The 22,116-nt window shown below is 40.4% G+C and overlaps 1 protein-coding gene across 1 annotated transcript in view; it reads left to right on the top strand.

The window, feature by feature from the left end:
• Positions 1 to 22,116, top strand: part of PIP5K1B (phosphatidylinositol-4-phosphate 5-kinase type 1 beta) — a 112,459-nt gene that overhangs the window by 38,827 nt on the left and 51,516 nt on the right. The window contains exons 5-7 of the mRNA XM_026652390.1: positions 871 to 1,023; positions 3,207 to 3,506; positions 21,264 to 21,475. Coding sequence (XP_026508175.1) covers positions 871 to 1,023; positions 3,207 to 3,506; positions 21,264 to 21,475 — 665 coding nt within the window. The remainder of the gene's footprint in view (positions 1 to 870; positions 1,024 to 3,206; positions 3,507 to 21,263; positions 21,476 to 22,116) is intronic.

Genomic DNA, 22,116 nt, shown 5'->3' with positions numbered 1-22,116 from the left:
GCAGTTGTAAAAAGACCAGTAAACTTGCTGCTATTTTAAGAATGATTCCCCTGATACGTAAATAGTTTAAATCCCATCTTGTTTTAAGTATAGTTTATTTGTTTGAGGGACAGTCCCTTATTAATGTTACTGTGCTACAATTTCAATGTGTATGAAGTTTAGAGTGACCAGACAGCAAATGTGAAAAATCAGGACAGGGGGTGGGGGGTAATAGGAGCCTATATAAGAAAAAGACCCAAAAATCAGGACTGTCCCTATAAAATCGGGACATCTGGTCACCCTAATGAAGTTATTGATCTTAACTATGTCTGCTTTTTTAAATAGAGGAAAAGAGATTCTTAACCAAGATATTTTTATTAGCATATTAATCCCACTCTTCAGTTTATTACAAATGAAAATCCCTCGATTACTGGGTTTGGAGAGGAGACGGATACTAAGAGGGTTGAGTGGGGGCATGAAATGTGAATTAACATTAATGCAGTAAAACATTTATAAATATAGAGATTTTCTATTTTTCCCCTATAGGACATCTGATTCCCATCAGCTAAAAGTATTCTATCTTCTACATTTTATCTAATGTAAGGCAAATTGCAGTATGTATTCTTGAGTCAGAGGGCTATCTCCTCACCATAATTTGGGGGTCATGGAACGTATCCATGCTCTTCCAGTTCTCAACTGTTGTATGATCACCTATCTGTTCTAACGTATGCAGGGGCTGTGTCAGCTTGAGAATCGAGGAACTTTAACCATCTTCCTTACTGCCGTCTGTCCCCTCCCCACCCCTCACCCCCTTTGTACCAGCTATTCTTTTTAAAGATTTTTATATTGAAAACCACCTGTATTGCAAACTCCATTTTGTCTTTGTTTCAGTATTCAATCTGCAGTGAGCCTTTAATAGAATTATCCAACCCTGGTGCCAGTGGGTCTTTATTTTTTGTAACTAGTGATGATGAGTTCATCATCAAAACAGTTCAACACAAAGAGGCTGAGTTTCTTCAGAAGCTGTTACCAGGTTACTACATGGTGAGTAACTGCAGATCATTAATTTTTCTACTTCCATACATTTCCCATATCCTTCATGTTTCATGTCTCCTTTTATTTATGAATAATTTCATTGATTGTCTTCCAGTATTTTTGTTGATTTTTATTTAATGTTTATAGATCTTACACTTTCAAAACAACTTCATTGTGGGCATACACTCACCAGTAAAAAGTAATTTAACCTAAAAGTCGAGGTCACTGCTATCCTAAATGCTAAAGGGACAATATCAAGATGTTTACATTTTAAAATAATCCTTATCGTTGTTCCTAATAATTTAGTATTAAAATGGAAAGAATTTTTAAAAGTCCAATTTATTTTTCTCCATTTATGTTTGGTTGCCCTTTGCATTTCATTCAAGGGGGCCAAAGAAACCAGACTGGTCAATTTCCCTTCAGTTTCTAAACTGTTTTAATTTTGGGTTTTCCTATAATTAGCACAACAACATTTTGTTGAAAAAAAATTCTATTCATGTAACTTCTTTAAAAATATTTATTTTAACCAGATATATTTTGGGGCTTCAACTAAGTTGACTGTCTCTTTAATATTGGCCAATTGTCAGCAAAGTGAATAAACTGACCGTCAGAAACAAATAGGACTAAATCCTGCAAGAGGCTACATTTTTCCTGATAGCTACTGAGCTCCCATGAAGAGGCAAGCCCCTCAGCACCTCTCAGGTGATGGGGTCAACACCTTGCAGAATTGGGCCTGTAGTGAACAGATGTGTCCCCATCTTCCCAATCCCCTTTCAAAAAAAAAAAAAAATCACTCTTGGACACTTTCCACCCCATTTCTTTGAAATTTACAGTAATTATCTGATGGTGATGGTATTAAGCTAATATAAAGTAACTGTGAGTTTGAATGTTTGTGTAAAGAGACTTCACTCATTCAAAGATTCAGAAAATATATCATAACTGGTAGTCTTCATTGTTAATCATTATAATCTGTTTGATTTATGTCTGAGTTGGCCATCATACAAGTACACATTATAAAGGCTTTTCTGCTTTGTTTTTGTGAACTAACCGATCACAAAGTTAACATTATACACACAAGCATTTACCAAAATAAAAAGGTTTAATTCATGCAATTCCTGTATCGAGGCTCCTTACGGAGGAACTTTCTTACTTTAGTTGTAAAGGGGGACTTTTAACCATAACAGACTTAAAATAGAAATAATTTCTTCTTCACCTGTTTTTCATGTTGATAGTGATTGAAGATGTGAGTATCTAAAATACAGTTCTTGCCTTCCCATCTCTTATCCTCTCCTGCTAGATACTTGGCCTGCTGTTGAATTTGGGATACGATACAGTTTCCATTTTGGCAGACTGTCATGTCATAAAAGGATCATTACTTTTTTGCATTCTGAAGTAGACAATAATCTGGGCTATAATAAACATGACCAAAATTGGCAGTAACTCCGGTTTTGCAAAACCTCACTGAGTTGGGCTTTTGTTTCACAAACCTAAACCAGAGGTGACTTGAATAAAGTGGGATCCAAACTCCTTAAAAAAATCTTTGGGTGAGAGGGTCGTTCTGCTAAAAGTCTTCAGTACATCTCTAGACTTAATCAAGAGCCTTCTCATGAGGGCACATTAAGGCCAAATACAGCAAAAATGCTGAGTTTCTGCTATGCTATTGACCTAATTTAAATAGATCCCGTGCAAGAGGACAAAGAAACCCTATGGTGTGCAGTGATGAAAGACTCCGTGTTTCTCTTCAAGGCAGTACAGAAGAGGAAATGTGGTCATGTCAGAAGCTTAAAATGTATAGAGTGAACTACGTGGCCAAAAGTGACATAAAGTGGAATCAGCAGGCCAAGTCTCTTCCCTCTACATCACTGCTCTTGCCTCCTCAGTGCACAGGTGTAGGGAAACATGGCCTGGCTTTTGGGATGTCCTGGGCCTTTCTTTGATTTTGGCCCTGACACTTCTGTCACGCAGATCCCTCAATTTCATTTAAACAGTCTCTTATCTCCTGGGCTGTGCTAGCTTTGTCAAGTTTGGGCCCAGTGGGATGGAGAGAATGAGTGACTGGTCGAAGAAATTGTTTAGAATATAAAATAACACACACCCCTTTTTCAATGTTAATATGCTTAAGTGTGAAAACCCCTCTAAAATGTGGATGTTTATAAAAAAATCTATTCTACCTTTTTGGTTTTTTTTTTTAGAATTTGAACCAGAATCCAAGGACACTCTTACCAAAATTTTATGGACTATACTGTGTTCAGTCGGGGGGCATTAACATAAGAATCGTTGTGATGAACAATGTTTTGCCTCGGGCAATGAAAATGCATTTCACATATGACTTGAAAGGCTCTACCTATAAACGGAGAGCATCAAGAAAAGAAAGGGAGAAGTCCAACCCCACATTTAAAGACTTGGATTTTTTGCAAGAGATGCATGAAGGACTGTATTTTGACTCAGAAACGTACAGCGCACTGATGAAAACACTACAGAGGGATTGCCGAGTAAGTAAAAATTGTTCATATTTAAAGTGACATTCAGATTTGTTTAATCCAGATTTATACCAGAGAACACTGAGAACAGAATCTGGCTCTGTAAATCATTCAAACTAGTGAAGCTTTCTGATGCAATTTAATTATAAACAGATTCCAACTGCAGTTATTTTTTTAAAATGGCATAAGTGTTCTATCTCCAGCTGCTGAGATTTGTCATGGGTTGCTATGTAACAGTAAACTGCTTTCTGTGGTGAATACCTATTAGAAGACCATAATAAAAAAGGATTAGAACTCAGAGGTTTTGTACTTTGGGATTTTTTTAAATTGTTCTCTGAGGTATAGCAAGTATAATTGTTGTACTGTTCTCAAATGTGCAAAAGTATCTGCAGGCTTGTCCGTGCTGTATGTTGCTTTGTTAAATGAATCTGTGCATTAGCAAACAGAAGTTGACAAAGTGAATGAAACCCCAGTTGCAGCAGATTCTGGTTTAGTTCTAGAGCAGGGGTCGGCAACCTGCGACACGCGAGCCGATTTTTACTGGCACGCTTGTGCCAGCCGGGGTCCCGGCCGCTGGCCCCGCGCAGCCCGCTGCCTGCCTGGGTGAACAGAATCCTAGGCCGGCAGCGGGCTGAGTGGGGCCAGACAGTCTGGGGTTCTGGCCGCTGGCCCGCTCAGCCCCTTGCCAGCCGGGGTCTTGGCCCCGTTCAGCCCGCTGCAAGACTGGGATTCTGTCTGCCGCCTGCGCTGACTGTCCGGGGTCCCAGCCGCCAGCCCCGCTCATCCCGCTGCCAGCCTGGATAGACGGAACCCCGGGCCGGCGGACAGAACCCCAGACCGGCAGCGCGGGTGGCAGACGGAACCCCAGACCGGCAGCGGGATGAGCCGCTCAGCCCGCTGCATGTCTGGGGTTCCGTCCGCCGGCCCCTGCCAGCTGGGGTCCCTGCCGCTGGCCCCGCTCAGCCCGCTGCCAGTCTGGGGTTCTGTAAAATTTATTACTGGCACGCAAAACCTTAAATTACTGAAGACTTGGCACGCCACTTCTCAAAGGTTGCCGACCCCTGTTCTAGAGCATAATCCCGTAAGGATTATATGACAGAGTGCCTGTTTGAGCAGGACTGGACTTGATGAGCCAGGAGGTCTCTTCTGGTCCAAGACTGGAAGGGTAGGGAGTAGAACATATTGCAAGTCTTTTCAAGGGGAGGGTGAGAATGTCTGCCCTTGCTCTTAGGAAGCCCCTCTATCCAACTGGGAGGATGGCATTGGTGACAGTGGAGAGATCTCTGGCCTTGCTGTGAAAGGGAGAGCGAGCACAAAGGAGGAAATGGGGGAGATTCCCAGGGCTCTGAGAGGTCCACTGAAGAAGAAAACTGGATTCTATAGGAGTCCTAACAGTTCGATGAGAAAACAGCAGCATGGATGGGATGAGCTCATAGCCTAGAAAGGGCATCCCTCACAGAACTTAGTTGTTTGCTGCCACCTGTGCTGCTGTACGTCAAGTCTTGTTGTTGAACATGAATGCTACCTTTTGTTTAATAAATGAGTGTCTGAAATGGCTTGTGCTTTGTAAGTAAAACAGGGTGATCTAACAGTCAGCTGCATGCTCACTGTCAGACACTTTTCTAACAAAGGGCACTGTTCCTTTAGTGTTCTGCAGTGAGCATGTCCTGAGTTTCTGCCATTAGCGATAATGCAGAGTGCACCAGCGTGTCACATCTGGAAATCCAGATGCTCTTTTCTGCCCCCAATTGTCAGAAAGGTTAATTACACAATCAAAGCTTTGAGAAGAAAAATCTGGTGTACAGAAAATGGTAAACAGGTTGTTTAAAAGAGACAGAAGTAGACTGAAAATTAGATTGAAAACAAGAATCAGTAATTTGATTATAATATGTGAAGGGGTTTCTTATTGGAACTGTATTTCAAATCATGATGTATTCTCCACATGTAGTTTATGTTGAGGTAAGGGCTAAACATCAGTTTTCACAGTGTCACCTTAATTTAACTGTAAAAAAAAAAAAAAAAAAAAATAGCATGAGGTTTTCAAAGGCAGAGTTAGGATTTATTGTTGTCACAAAGGGCGGAGAAGCAGGTCTTTGAATACTAAGGGCTTGTCTACACCACCACTTAAGTCAACGTAAGTTACGTTGCTCAGGGGTGTGAAAAAACCATGCCCTGAGCTAAGTTCCCTTTAAGTTGCGCAGCCGCACAGCAGCCTATTAAGCGCCGCGCAGGCACTCTGGCTGCGGCGGGGGAGATTCCTCTCCCCAAGCCCCGACCTAGCCCAGCCATGGACCTGCCGCGGCCGGGGGAGATGCCCCTCCCCGGCCCCAATCCAGCCCCGGCATGGACGGACCTGCCGCGGCCGGGGAAGACGTGCCCCTTCCCGGCCCCAATCCAGCCCCGGCACAGACCTGCCATGGCAGGGGGAGATGCCCCTCCCACAGCCCCAACCCAGCCCCGGAGCTGCCACGGCGAGGAGAGGAACCTTCCACCCCAGCCCAGGTGCTGCTGCAGGGGGCGGGAGAGAGCTGGGTGGAGTTCGTTCGTGTTCGTTCTCTCTCTCTCTCCACCCCCCGCAGGGCAGCCTGTACCCCAAACCCCCCAGCCCTGAGCCCCTCATCCCTAGTCCCACCCCAGAGCCCACACCCCCAGCTGGAGCCCTCACCTCCCCGTACCCTAACCCTCTGCCCCAGCCCTGAGCCCCCTCCCATACTCCGAATCTCTCGGCCCCACCCCCGCAACATAAATTTTATGTGCACCATTATGGAGATGATGTGTCACACATCACCTACATGTTGGTGCACATAACAAAATTCATTCCACACATGGATGGGAAAAATTAGAGGGAACACTGGCCCTGAGCAACGTAACTTGCATCAACTTAGCGCAGTGTAGACACCGCTTTGTCGGCAGGAGAGCACTCTCCCATCGACATAATGCGCCTTCACCAGACGCGCTACATTGAGGCCACTACATCAATAGAGTGGCACTGATTTAGCACAGTAGTGAAGATAAGCCCTAAGATTATAGATTTTATATTTTGTATGTACATCTTCTTATGAGTCCACAATGTCTGTTGATTTTTACCCCTCTACCCCAAACCAAAAATAACATTTATTCATACATATGAAGGTTGACAAAAATGAGGACCAAAATGCAGATTGTGATGCTGTCTTATATTAGTTCAGTGGTTCTCAAACTTTTGAAAGATGAACCTGCCCTTCAGAAAAATGAAACCAGCTAGGGTGACCAGATAGCAAGTATGAAAAATCGGGACGGGGTGGGGGGTAATAGGAGCCCATTTAAAAAAAAATGCCCCAATATTGGCACTGTCCCAATAAAATCGGGACATCTGGTCACCCTAAAACCAACTGCTACAACTTCAGTCCTGCCCATGTGGTGTTAGAGGCCTACCCAGTATGAACAATCACTTAGAATAGATTACATAAACTTTCAGAACGATACTTCATCTCCCTTTCTGCATGGTTTGATTAACAGTGAAATAGTTAACATCGTTTGCATTGTATTATCATTGACATCTGGGTTAGAACTCATTGAGGAGTTGGGGCTACTCACACTTCAGAATGATTGTTTCAGGCTCTCTGCAAACTCAGGCAGACATTCATGTGTCAGTTGCATGTGACTCACATTTTCAAGGTTTACTTTTGCAATCATAGGAGGTAGGGAGTTACATTTTTAAAAACCAAATGAGAGACTCTAGAAAACTACTGAGAGGTATGTGTGCTCCCACTTTCACCATCTCACCCCAGCTAGGATTTTCTATTTGTTTGTTTTGTGATGCTCCCCCTCAGGTAGACACACCCCTTGCTTCAGAAAACACTGCTCTCGTTTATTGCGATTGCTTATTACAATACCTGTTTTCCATTAAATAATGTGTCCAGCATATTATATACAAAGGTGAGGGAATATACAATGCAAGATTTACAGTAGCAAATGATGGAACATCAGACTTTAAGCTTTGTCAAGATGTATTAAAATTAAGTTGTATCTAGATCCAAATTCTTGCCTGATGTATGTCACTGGGAGAGGGGTGGGGGAAAAGGGAGAGGAAGAGCAGCTATCTGCATCAGTTTATTTTCTACAATTAATGGATCACTTTGTGTTTGCATGGAATGAAGTGAAACTCAGCTATTTCAGGCGATGGGTACTTTAAATTTGAATCTGGGTTGAATTCAGGTTAGAATCTGAAATTTGCAGGTGAAACCAGGATTTCATCAAAATTCCCATTAACTTCAATGCAGGGGAGGAGGGATAGCTCAGTGGTTTGAGGATTGGCCTGCTAAGCCAAGGGTTGAGAGTTCAATCCTTAAGGGGGCCATTTAGGGATCTGGGGCAAAAATCTGTCTGGGGATTGGTCCTGCTTTGAGCAGGGGGTTGGACTAGATGACCTCCTGAGGTCCCTTCCAACCCTGATAGTCTATGATTCAAATGGGATTCTGATGAAGGACCTAAATAGGTTGGTGAGGGGGACTAGAATACTAATCACAAGACCCTGAAGTACCCTGTTGTTACCTGGTAGGATGCATACTGCTGTCTAGTAACCATTTACTCAACTACTTATATGTTTGTTCTTGAATGGGAACTGAGACAGTTTTATTTTGAGAAAGGAAAAACTCTGCACTTTATAGCAGTGATTTTTAGGAAATAATAGTATTGCCAACCACAAGTGTTCAAAAATCATGAGATTAGTTTAATAACCATGAGGGTTTTACAAAATAATAATTTCTATATTCTTTTTACAGTAAAAGCTGTTTTATCTGGCATGTGTGGGGAATAGGGGGTGCCGGTAAGTGGGGAAAAATGCCAGTTAACTAAGAGGGAGGGGGTTGAGGTGTGGAGCACGGGTTCTGGGAGGGAGTTTGGGTGCGGGAAGAGGCTCGGGGCAGCGGGTTGGGGCACGGGGGGGTGCCAGATCCACGGGCTGCTCACCTTGGGCCGCTCCCCACAAGCGGCCACCTGTCCCAGCTGCTCGTAGGCAGAGGTGTGGGAGGCGGCTCACATTTTCAAACTTTTTTTGCAGTCACAAAGTCTAGAAACTTTTGATTTTATTTTTAAATGAAAGCTGAGATTCTCATGATTCCCAATAAAATTGCAAGAGTTGGCAATACTGAAACAGCTCCCCACAAGAACATGGATGTATGCCGGCATTTTCTTTTGTCCTTCTGCCAATTATTGTACTGGGTAATGGTTTTTTTTTTTAAAGTCATTACTAAACTAATGTCAATTGCCCACATTTATAAATGGTTCCTGAGCCGCCACTTTTTCATTAGAGTGTAAACATTCAGGAGGAAAAAGGAGTGCTGAGAGTCCTCAGCAGTGTAAACCCTGAAGCAATATACGTACCCAGCAGGGCGCTCTCTCAAATTGTGTAGACACTGATTCCATTCCAGGCACAATTCACGAGCTTATTCCCAAACAAAGTTATTTTTTTTTAAATAGGGCGGGGGGGGGGGGGGGGGAAATGTTGAAAGTTGTGTTTCAGGAGAGATCAGCCAATGCCCTAAAACAAATAATATACTTGACAGAAATTCTGAAACCTCATAGAAACCCCAGAGTTAAAACTTTGGCAAGTAAAAGCTAACGAGGTATGCCAGATTTCAGATGTTATTCTCTGTCTGGTCTATTTAGCAGCAGGGCCAAGACTTTAAAGATTAAGGCCCAAATCCTGCAACTATCTGTGTGTGGATGGACCCTTCTGCCCACATGGAGTCCATTTGACTGTAATGGGGCTCTACGTGGCCTCATGGGCCCACCCACAAGGAGGATATTCTCCCTTATGTAGTTTGGGGAAAAGGTTCATTAAAAAAATATATAATAGTTAAGAACTCTGAAGCATGTGCCTTAGGCATCTGCCAGGAATTTTAGCAGAGACTAATGTGCTTCCTTTGTGGTATCCTAATGTACAGTATGTATCTTTCCCTTAAATTATGGCAAACACTATTCCATCAACTTTAATGCACATTTAAGGCTCAACAACAAATTAGGAAATACAGAAGTTAAACACCCACTTGAAATCTATATAATTTTAAAAAATAAATTTAAAAAAAAAAAAGTTTCAAGAACTACGCCTATGGTTTTTATTATCCTATCTTTCAGCTCTTTTAGTCTTCGCTGTCGTCTGGAACAGTAGATAAACAAATTTCAGGTAGAAGTCTAATGTTAAACTAGACATCCCATTATTGTTTCAATGGCTATGTTAACTTGGCTGCATTGTGTATATGTAGCATTTCCTGTTGCTGTTTTTCTAGTTAAACATATTTATATTTTTAGTATGGCTAGTAGAAAAACCATAAATATGTTTCTCACAAATTTTGAAAAGTTTTCTCATCTGTCCATTTTTCATCAAAATCCTAAAGTTTTTTTCCCTCTTCCTTCCCCCTTGTTCCCCCTTTTCCCACTTTGCCACTGAAAAAGGGAGAGAGGATAGGAAAGAAAGGAGGGAAAACCGGGAGGAGGGGAGTGATTTCCCCCCCCCGCCCCAGTTTTGGCGGGGAAGGGGAATTGCGTTTTGGGAAAACGAAGAATTTTTATTAAAAGGCCATTTTTCACTTTTAAAAAAAAAATCAAATGAAAATTTGTGACCAGATAAACCATAAAATACCCAGTGGACAAATTGTTATTGGTACTCTAGAGATATCATGAACTTAAAAATAGAACATTTGTCCTGATAATTTTTTTACCTACAATTTTAACAAGTAATTTTACTGTAACTGAAAGAAATTAAGTGTGTGTGTTTGCGAGGGGGGGGAGAATATCTCCATCTTATTTTCAGTTAATTTTATTTGTGTGTTTCACAGGACTTCTGTGCAGTCTGTTAGACCCTGATCCCAAGGGGGCCACCAACATAGATCAGGTTTCAGGAATAGATCCATACTCTGTTTTTCTCTTGTTGGTTTGTGTGGGTGTTTTATACAGCAACAGCGGGAGAGAAGAACATTTTCTTAGAAAGGGGGGGAAAAATGTGATTGTAAAGTCACAAAAACTAGTAAGGAGGATTTGGAGGCAAGTTTATTAACAAACTACTTTTAACAATTTTTTATTTCAATGACTAGATTTCAAGTTGACAAGTATCTTTAACTTTTGTGTTTCTTGCCTTTGTATGATCTTGTTTAAAATTACAGTCTCAGTATTCCTTTAACATAGCTTTTTGCCATTTAATATATTATACAAACCATGCTGGACTCTGAGAAGGAGAATAATAGATACTGGTTCAGTGTAAAATACTGTTTTCTTCAGATTATACAATAGTCCACAATTGAAAGCTTAACTTGTTTTTTAAATGTCAGTGTTAATTATATAGATAAAGAATATAATGAATATTACACATTGGAAATGCATATTTTCAAGCTTACTGTCAAGTATACAGTACCAATATAAAGCATTCTACCAGACTGAATCAATTTGTTCTTATTGGGCCATTAGTATTTTCCTATACTTTAGTATTCTCCTGTGGTTTTCCTTTGAGACCTGCTTTACTTCATGATGGTCAGTAAATCAACATTGCTTTATTTCTTATTGTTAAATAGAAAATGGATCAGAGTCAGTTTAATAACTGTGTGACCTAAATTTCTTGGTTTTATTCTTAATCATCATGCTATTCATTACACTGTTGTTCTTTGCTTCAAGTAATAAATTATTAAAGCATAGTGCAGATTCTCAATTTCCAATAGACATAATTACATTTTCATAAATATTAATAGAAACTGTTTTAAATGTGAACTGTCCAAAAATATGGAAGCTTTGTCGTGTATGTTACACACTAAGATATGAAAGACATTGCAATGATATAACAAAGACATTGGAGAGAGTTGAATTGTGCAGTCTTTAGAGAATTTTGTGCTAAAGATGGAGAAGATTGAACTAAAAATCAGATTATTTTTAATGAAATGACAAATATTTAAACGATTGATGAAATTGGGTGGGTCGGGGGAGTGTAGGTGCATATCTGAGGAATGATTCTGGCCCTGTATGTATATTAGCAATAATTCAATTTAAAGCAGTCAGATTCCTTTGGGAAATCGGTAGAGGTATGGTAGTGGTTTGTTTTTCCCTGAACTAGTTCTCAGATGGCACAGAAGCCAAGTAAAGTTAGGCAACATTTCATTGTTAGTAGTGCCAAGATGCTCCAACTGAGATCAGAATATCATTGTGCTAGGCACTATACTGATACACTGTAAAAGATGTACACCTGGAATACTCCCTGCCCCAAAGAGTTTACAATCCCAATACACAACACAGACAAAGGATGGGAGAAAGGAAGGATTATCATCTCCGTTTTACAGTGGATGTCTGAGGCACAGATAGAGTAGATGACTTGCTGAAGGTCACATGGGAAGAATATGGTAGAGCTGGGAATTAAATCCTATCTTGGGAGTCCCAGTTCAATGTCTTAACTACAACACCATCCTTTGTCTCCTTTCAGTCCCACAGCGTACAAGGCAGGTGAAGCAATTCATCAAAGAAAGCTGATATGTAATCTAATAATATCTTGGTGATATAAATGTTTTTATTACAAAGTAGTGCAGACCCTTTGGCCCTTCCAAATTGTTGTTTCTAATCCAGTTAAACTAACATGCTTTGGTGGGTAACAGAGAAACTTGTATTCTAAGGGAATAGAGTCAATGACAAGACCTTGATTTTCCTGGAAATTTTTACATCCTGTGTCATGCGCACAAAGCATGCTCTTGTATGTCAGAGTCATCTGTAAGCAGCTTTGGAAATTTCTGATTGAAGATGAGTAAAACAGTGAACCTGGTCACTTTTTCCACTCACTGCTGAATCAAGCAAGACCAGATCAGAAAAACAGAGCACCTGTCCGGTGGAAGAAGGCTGGCAGGAAATGGACAATGGGTTTTAGTAGTCTGTTGAGAGGATGGGACCTGCACCCCTTCCAGCCATCTTTCCTATTGCCCTTTCCTTGACACTTGACATCCACTTGCCACCCACCTAAACCTCTGCTGACTAGTTTTTACCTGACCACAATATTCCTTAACCATCCTCACTTCCGACACCCACCACAGCCATAGTCTTGTTCCCCAGCCAGCTCCCTTCCATCCACCATGCTCTAAACCGGGGTTCTCAAACTTCATTGCACAGCGACCCTCTCCCCTTCCTCCCCCCCGACAACAAAAATTACTACACGACCCCACAAGAGGGGACCAAAGCCAATGCTAAAGCCCGAGCCCTGCCTGAGCCCCACCATCCCGGACAGGGGAGCCAAAGCCCCAGGGCTTCAGTCCCAGGTTGGGGGGGCTCGTAACGTGAGCCCTGCCACTCAGGGCTTTGGCCCCAGGCAGTGGGGCTCTGGCTTCGGCCCCGTGCCGCAGCAAGTTTAATGCCAGCCCTGGTGACCCCATTAAAACGGGGTCGCGACCCACAGTTTGAGAACCGCTGCTTTAGACCTCTAAGCTGTCTCCTTGTGTCTCCGACTGTTCAGTTTATAACTCTCAGGGCTGGTCCACAGTAACCCCCCAGTTCGAACTAAGATACGCAACTTCAGCTACGTGAATAACGTAGCTGAAGTCGAAGTATCTTAGTTCGAACTACAAGGTACTTACCGCAGGTCCACACGTGGCAGGCAGGCTCCCCCGTCGACTCCGCGTACTCCTCTCGCGGAGCAGGAGTACCGGTGTCGACGGCGAGCACTTCCGGGATCGATTTATCGTGTCTAGACAAGACGCGATAAATCGATCCCAGAAGATCGATTGCTTACCGCCGAACCCGGAGGTAAGTATAGACGTACCCTCACAGAGGGCAAAACTTATCCAGATGAGCAGCATCTATTTAGTGTGTGAGTTTATAGACCAAAATTCCTCACAGGGGATTGTAAAACCACACAATGTCCTAATTTTATGTTTTGGGTTTTTTTTCCCATCCTACTTGGGTCGAAAGTGAGCTAAAGATTCCAGTAATTGTCAATGTGCTTCTGTATAAAAACTTGTAATCATGTAACTGAAAGATTTACTAAATTGTTGTGGGATTACTAAAAACCTTGTTGTCTGAACCCAGTTTATCCAGAATTTGTGTGTACCCCACCTTGTATAGAAACAAATTTTGTTTGTACTAAGCATTTTAAATATCGCCTGAAAAATTCTGATAATCAGGTTTACATGCATTGTAGAAAAGGGACATGTGAAGGAGTTTTTGAGGATAACCATCTGGTGACTTTTGGTTTGGACAAAAAGGTCTTATTGTGGAACTTTCTGATGAAATTTTTGCCTCAAGGAAAAACAAGGCAAGCACACTTACCTGCAGTGCTGAAATCAAAGTTTTAGGTGGCTTGTATTTCCAGGTGTTTACCCTGATGTGGTGTATCTGTTGGGTATGCAGTAGCTTAGTTTTAGCCATGGCATGTATCTTTACACGTTTGGGAGAATTATGTCATTATGCATGAATAGTCTGTTGGGCAGTGTTGAAACAAGACATCCATTATCTAATGCTAAGCAATTAGATGTACTGTTTCAACAGGAGCAGTTTTACAAATGAGGAAAAGTTGTCAATCAAAATGCTAATGACCTAGAAAGGGATAAATATACTAGAAGATGCATTACAGTTTTTTAAATTATTTTCTCACAAGTGCTAGCTTTTCCAGAAAAAAGAAAAGGGGGACATTTTATGTAGCGCTCTTGGGAAAATTCTGAGTCAAATAGCCTCAACCCCCAATTTGCTGAGTAAGAGATGATGTGACTACAAGTGAGGGAGCTAAAAATTTCTGAGTTCTAAAGACTGCTCTTACTCTTATATTATGGCAAGTTATTTGACCTTTCTGCCTCAGTTTTCCCAATTTAAAATTAGGATAATACTTAGATGCCTCACAGGAGTGTTATGAGGATTGAGTTACTGGTTTTAAAGTATCCTGAAGAAAGAAAATCAATATTTCAATGCTAAATAGAGCTGGACAGAAAATAGTGGGAGGGAGTGGGAAATTTGTGTCATTTTCCTGTTTTTCTAGTTGGAAATTCATCTTGATATATGCTATCTGACCAGCCTAAGTGTCTGTCTGCTATTTTTAATTGGAATGCAAACAAAATTAGAGCCAAATTTAGATTTTGAGTAACTAGGTATCTGTCCTGTCCAACTCAATGGAAGTTGGGCCCACCTATTCCAAGGCTAAATTTGTCCCAAAGAATTTTTAACATATAATTGAATTCATTTTTCTTCCTTTTCTGAATACACTTGCAACATTTAGTATTAAGGAATCATTCGGTCTCTGGAGCCAGTGAATCAGGAAGACAAAACAAAGAAGAGACAAGTTTGTTTGTTAGGAAACATTCTCTATACTTACAAAATTATATATAAATAAAGTGCAGTCTTTAAACACTTCAAACAGTTGTGTAGTCTCTGTTCATAAGTTTCATAATTCATAGTATTAGAGTAGTTAACTCACTGATACTAGAAATTCAAAATAGCTATTACAGAAGCAACAATAGTTAATCTAGTTGTGATCATGAATTTTCAAGAACAGGGCAGATATTTCATACTGTTTTTTTTACCAGTAAGAGTTGTATTGCTTGTCACAGTGTGTATTTTTCTTTTATTGCATTAGCAAAGAACATTGTGAACTTAACTGAGGAAATTAAATTTTAAAAGAGCTACATTAATGGCCTGACTTAAACCTACTAAATTAAGGAAATTCAGAGTTAAGGACAAAAAGCTCCTTTCTCAGAAGAACTTCAGATCTAGGCATTATTTTCTTCCAGCCTTAATTCAATCTGTTGTGCCCAAATGCTACAGCTCATACGGCATCTGAGTACCCATTGCGGTGTTATGGAGTACCAGGGATAGATGTCTGTATGGCCAAATTTTGCTTTATTTTGTGGGCTTATGTAAAGCCCATAGTTTTTTTTATCTCATTCTCCTTTGCCTAACATGTATTGTAGCACATGTGGGATGTTTCCATGGCAGTCAGCTATTGTTTGTGGACCAGATTCTGATTTCATTCACATCAGCTGAAATCCAAAATAACCCTCCATTTCGCCTAGTGTAATGTATTCAGAGATAAAAATCTGATCAAGTATTTTTTTTTATCAGTAGTATTAGCAATTATATTACTGTCACTATCCAAAGTCTATTGAAATCAGCGTTCAAGTCTCTAGATGTACATTTTTGGATTTCAGATGGTCTTTGATGGTATTGCTAAATTCAGGGTCAAGAAAATACATCTAGAAAAGAAATGATCTATTAGCAAAATCTGAAAAGGTTGATTGTGTATTCCATGTGCTCATGGTATCAGTTCTTGTGAACAACTTGTTTAGCAGCTCTATTAAGAGTATGTCTTAATACACTGTAATAGTTTTGTATGTGCTGTGACAGCCCGTGACCACATATTATACATGCAGACCCATCATTAGTCTCTGTACAGCACATGCTGCATCAGGAACACAATGATGTTCAGAGGCAGAGCTAGCTGGTTTATCATGGGCTTAGTGCAATGGTGGTAGCTTAAGTGTTTGGCTCTCGCTAGGGTTATTCCCAGGGCCCCTGACTAACTCAAAGACTCAGCAGAGGGAGAACCTAATCATTCAAATGGCAATGTGTGTGGGAGGGGGGAGAAGAATTTTTCATAATTTCCTTATGGCATACTCTTTTTGACAGTGTATTGCCTCTTAGCACATAATAAATTCAGCTTGGACACTATTTTTGACAGTCCCGTTAAATCTTTGTACAGTACAAGTTAAGAATAGAAGGGGCAATTGGGGCCCATGACCTAGAAGTTCTCACAACATCTCTAGCCAGACCCATAACCATTAGCATCATTACCAAATGATACTATTATGATGGAAGCCAGCCCTTTATGTATTAACCCCAGCGGGGGAAGTTTATGTGACAGAGGCCTGTGTACCCTATGTCCACACCCTACGCACTATTGTAATCATCTTTGTACAAAATACGCCTTGTGAGGTATCATGGCAAAATGCACGTAGCAGTGTTCTATGTGAAGTTATAAACACACGCTGAACTCATGACTAAAAGCATGCCAAACCAGTTCTTCAGAGACAAAGGGCAAGCTGACGCCTCAGCCAGGTGTAAAGGAGGCTGATGGGCCATTATCTTCTCAATGGCCATTTTTGTCGGAAAAGGGACAGGGCAAAAATATCTGCATCTTGGCAAAGAAATAGAATGGAGTTCCCTTCCATACAGACTGCCTGTTGCCTTGCTCCCAGCTAGAAATGCTCCCCAAAGGAGGGACAGGGCTATAAAAAGTATCAGACACCCTCCCTCTCTCCATCAATTTACTGCACCAGAAGGATCAAAGGAAGCAGCCATTGAATTGGGGTAGGGGTCCTGGCCTACGAAGTTTGGTCAGTAAGACTGCTGAGAGCATGTGGTGAGAAAAACTTTGCTTGGATCTGATATAGTTTAAGCACCTGTAGTGTATTAACTTTTTTTTGTACCTGTTTCTGACTTTTATGCCTCATTATTTGTACTCACTTCAAATCTATCTCTATATAGTAAATAAACTTGTTTTATTGTCTTATCTGATCCAATGTGTTTAAATCATAATGTCTGGGAAACGCCATTTGGGGTAACAAGATGTGTGGATGTCATTTTTATTAATGAAATGACAGACTTTTTATATAGGCTTGTAATTGTCCAGGAGAGGGCTGAGCAATAAAGGACATGCATTTCTGAGGGAAATCTAGGACTGGGGATGTGTTGGGGACACCTGCAATATAACCAAGGTTGGTAAGGGCCCAGGTGTGGCTGGCTGCAACACACGCACACACATGCACGCACTCATGTTGGAGGCTGTTTGTGAGCACTCCAGACTGGAGGCTACAGCAGCAAAGCCTTGTAAAGGGCATCCCAGGTTAGAGGGAAGGGGATGACATACCTACTCATTAGTTGGGATTGTGCCCTGAGAATGTCACAGTTTACTAATGAGCAGACTAGATGAATGTTGTAATTTCTGTTCACTGAAACTCGTACTAATTTGCTACAATATAATATAGCACTTCGGCAAATCTTGTTTGTCTAAATGTCAGCAAATCCAGAAGTTCTTGCAAAATGCAAGCTTTGTTATGTTGGTGCTATACATTTGAGCCCTTAAATCCAGAAAGACTGAAACTGAAAATGACAGAATTTCTCTCTCCATTTATAACCCTAGAGGGAACGTGCTCTTAGGGAAGTGGGGACATCATTTGCATCTCTAGATCCCTCGTGACCAAGCATGAGGCTTTTGTCAATGCTTTACTGTTTTTGTAGAGGTAGTATCATGATCTCTGCTTTGAGAGGTTTCTCTCTCCTTACATTAGGACCTCATTCAACATGAGTAAAGGTTGTAGAAGTGGGCCCTTTGTCACTTCTTGGGATATTAGAGGTATAAAAATACCAGGATTTACTGGATCATGTAAGTTTTATGAGTGTAACCAAAGTTATTAATTTGCATTAACATTAATGCATGAAAAATGTTGTTTTCTAAATGAAGCAGAGTTTAGTTTATTGTTTTTTTCCCCCTCCCCTTCAAGTCTTAACAGTGCGCCAAATCGAGGAGTCCTTACTCAATTCATATTCAGGCAGAAATCACAGTGAGGTTAATGGGAGTTCTGCTTGAGGTAAGGACTGCAGGATTTGGTGACAATGACTTATTGGCCCTGAAGTTTTTAATTTCCTGCCCATTCTGGTTAGTTTAATGGTCTTTTCATATTAACATTTTTCTTTTGACAAGGAAATGGAACCATGGTTAAAATCAGTTTGCATCAGGGCTTAGCTACCTGCTTTGATTAGCAAATATATAGGTACAGAGGTCATCAGAATGTACATGTTTCATATACCAACAGGCATACAGATATGTTGGAGCCTAGATAATTTATATGGCAGTCACTATTTTAATGTACCGTGAAAATATTTGAGTATTATTTCTGTTTATTCAGGATCTGTTCAGCTGGTTTATGCAGTTAAATGTCCAGAGAGCAAGAATAGGATTCAAACGGCTACAGTAGGGTTCACATAGGTTGCTGCATGTAAAAATGAAATATGTGCTGAGGGTCTGCCTAGGAAAAAATGTCACTTTGCTCACTTCAGTTTCCAAGAGATTTAGAGCAGCTAGGAAGTAGTACATGGTTAGTTTTAGTGATCCAGGAACAAAAATGCAGACAGCAATGAAACTCTTGGTCAATGCTTAGCGCAAGGAGCAGGGGCAAAAGGAGATGGGGGTTGATCACTTCAGTCAGAGTTAGAAAAGCTGGATATACACCATAGTCCTTTCAAGAGACTGTATCAGATATTAACTTGACGTTACCCTTGATTTTAATTCAGCGGAACCATGAAGTATCTAATCCCAAGGGGTTAGAGAATGGGGCAAGAACAGATTTCAGTAAAGCAAAGAATGTGAGCTGATTTTTTTTTTTTTTAAGTGAAGTGCACAAGTGAAAATGGCACCATCTTTCCAAGCATATTTAGCTGATGAAATCAGGATTTACATAGACACTCATACTGGCTGTAATACCAGAGTAGTATTTTCAGAAGGGCAAATGTTAATTTACCTTTTTATTTATTTTTTTTGCAATATGCTAGGCATCAGCTTTCTCTCCATTTTAAATGGAACACATACAGGTTGTCTTGTACCATCTATTTTTATAAAAATAGGCAACCTGTGAAAATAAATCTTCAATAAATGTTTTTAAAATAAACTTTTTTACTATGGCAGGGGCAAAGAAAACTATACTTGTGTGAGTTCCTCTGACTCTAGTATTCTAATGTATTCATACAATACAGGATCTTGTATTCCTTAACTATGCTGTTTTTGCAGTTCAAGATTCCCAATGCCTTAAAACAGGAAGTGTTTAGTGACCCATCAGTCCCACATTCTGTGTAACGAAATATTTTCCAGATCTTGTCATGTGATATTCTAGATTCTTTTATTTTATTGCTGCCCAAAAGCCTATATTGGCAGGATCAGAGGATGTGCTGGGGTGCTGATAGCTTCATCTCGTGCATTTGAGTGTGTGGAGGCACTTTTCTTCCACTTTGTTTGAAGCCAACCTGTTCCTCTTTTTTATAGAAGAATTCTGCAAGATGAGTGTGTTCGACTTTGCTCAGTTACCTTTTATATTCACACCACTTGCTCAGTCATTTTACATGAGTTACCCCAGCGATCAGAGTGAGACCTGACCTTTCTGAAGTTAGGGTACAATGTAAGACTTTTTGTGCAAGCCTTCCCACATTAACAATAGTGGTAGAAGGAGGCCTTGATGTTTCTCATGGAAGACCGCCACAAAAAGTGATTTAATTCAATAAAGTAACATGAGATGCAAGAGAGTTGCAAAATGGGGATAGAACGGATGCTAATATCAAGTGTGTGTGTGTGTGTGTGTATATCTGCCTTCTAGTTATTACAGTGTTGAGTGCTTTTTGCATGAAATGTGCATATTGAATAAAACAGCCTCCCCACATCCATGTCTACAGTCAATGGTTGGTAAGATAAAATGTATTCATAGGCAGTGGATCTCCCCTTCCCTGTTACATAACTTCCCAACTATGTTGAAATCTTTTCAGATCTCATTTTAAAAATGCAAATATTTGCACTGGGTTTCATAAGTTAAGTCAGTGTTTTGTGTAAAACACCAATTCAGTCAGGCTCTGATAAGCCTGACTGAATTGGCACACCTGGAGTTACTGTGCTTCATTTGTTGTCTCTGTAAAATCAAATTGTTCTTGTTCCTGGTAAAATGACATAAAATTTTGCAGTTCAGTGCCAAAAATTACAACATTAACAGTAAGGCATCTTGTATTAAAATCTGTGTTAAATCATTCTTGAGCTGCATGAAGAAAAGGACACATGTTGCTCCATATTTCTCTTTGAGATTACAGGAAGTTAAATAGGTTGCTATCCCTGTGCCAAACAGGGCTTTCATACCTGTCTACTGGTGATTCTGATATAGTATTAAAATGCAAAAAGGGGGACTAAAGGAGATCCTATGCACAGTTAATTGACTCAGAGAGAGGTTTTTCCTTTTAATGGAGTTCCTCTGGATTCATACTGGTGCAACTGAGATTAGAATCTTATACGTACTTGCAAGAATGGGGAAGTGGAACCTGTCAAGGTCTGGGAGTCAAAGTGATTGGTAGGACCAGGGGAGGAGACTGGTTAAAAATCAAGTCATAGTTCAAGTATAAAGTTTATATTGGCCAGGTTTGGCCTGTTACGGAGAGATTGTCAAAGGCACAAATGGGAGTTAGGTGCCAAATCCGATTGACTTTTCATGGTAGTGGGGCATCTTGACTGCCCCTTTTCCTTTTTGAAAGTCTGCCCTTCAAGGATTTTTTTCAACATTGGGTTTGTATATGTATAGCAGATTATCCATAAGTACATCACATAGGATAAAAATAATGTATATAGTGCTTCAGAGTAGAAGACAACTAATTAACTGCTTTCTCACCATAAATGAAATGGAGTTGCTGGTGAGCCAAACTCTCCAACTGAAAATGGTCTTACATTAGGCCTTACATTTCTATGTACTTTAGGTTTCCCACTTTTAATGAGGGTGCTGTGATGGTTAGCTTATTAACATTTATTTGTAAGTTGATTTAGGAATCTCAGACAGAAGGTGGGAGGCTAGTACAAAAATATTACTTTTGTTAAACTTTTTGCAAACTGTCCTAGTCAAACCCATTATATTGACATACCTGTATGGGTTTTTTCCTTTTATTTGGATTTTCTCAAGTGGTTGAATTACACAGCAGAAATTAAATTATGTGTAGTCATTTGTGTGTGTTACAGTACATGCAGTCCTCCTTCATTCATAGGTGCTGGAAAGCTTTAAAATCATGGATTATAGTCTGCTGCTGGGGATCCATGTATTGGACAGTATCATAAAAGAGAAGGATGGGGAGAGTTCCCAGAATGCATCTGATGCCAAACGTCATGGGGGACAGAAAGTTCTCTATTCTACAGCTATGGAATCCATACAGGGTCCTGGAAAGTCTGGGGAATCTGTCATCACAGAAGCTACAAATACGTAAGTCCCCAAAATCTGTTGTTAAAAATTGACTGGGAATTTCTAAAATTTTATTTCTGCAAACTGTTTTACGTTGTATTAAATCTAACTCTGGCTAGCTTCCCATCCTGGAAGGCATTACATAGGAGTGATTGAAGGATTAAGCTAAATACTTTCTAAAAAGCGTTCAAAACTTACATACCAAGGTTCACTGGAGACCAGAAAATTAAAACTTTGATTAGTTTATTCATCATCTCTAAATACATGATGGCAATTGCAGTTCTAATTCAGAACAATTTATCGGCACGTAGTAACTCACTTATATATAATGAAAGTCATTATAAGACCTCCACACATAATCTCTGTTTAACTGTAAACAGTGTCATGCGCTGTGAGCAAAAGCTATTATTGATATTGATTATATTGATATTTCTGTAGTGCCTGTCATCCCAAAGAAATGCACTCACTACATACACAGGAATTGCTTCACCAACTGTTGAAATGCAGCCACCGCTGAGGTGGAACAAGACGGATATTTTAACAGCTTACAGAAACACTACACTACAGTTTAGAACATACTACTCTCCTCTTCCTATCTAACTGAAACTGCAGAGGAATTTTAGATAGGCAGATTGTAATTATCCAGGCTGGAATTCAGCCAG

Source organism: Terrapene carolina, unplaced genomic scaffold, assembly GCF_002925995.2.
Source record: "Terrapene carolina triunguis isolate 2854851 unplaced genomic scaffold, T_m_triunguis-2.0 Scaffold113, whole genome shotgun sequence".
NCBI lineage: Eukaryota > Metazoa > Chordata > Testudines > Emydidae > Terrapene > Terrapene triunguis.
This window is presented reverse-complemented; position numbering and strand designations above follow the sequence as displayed.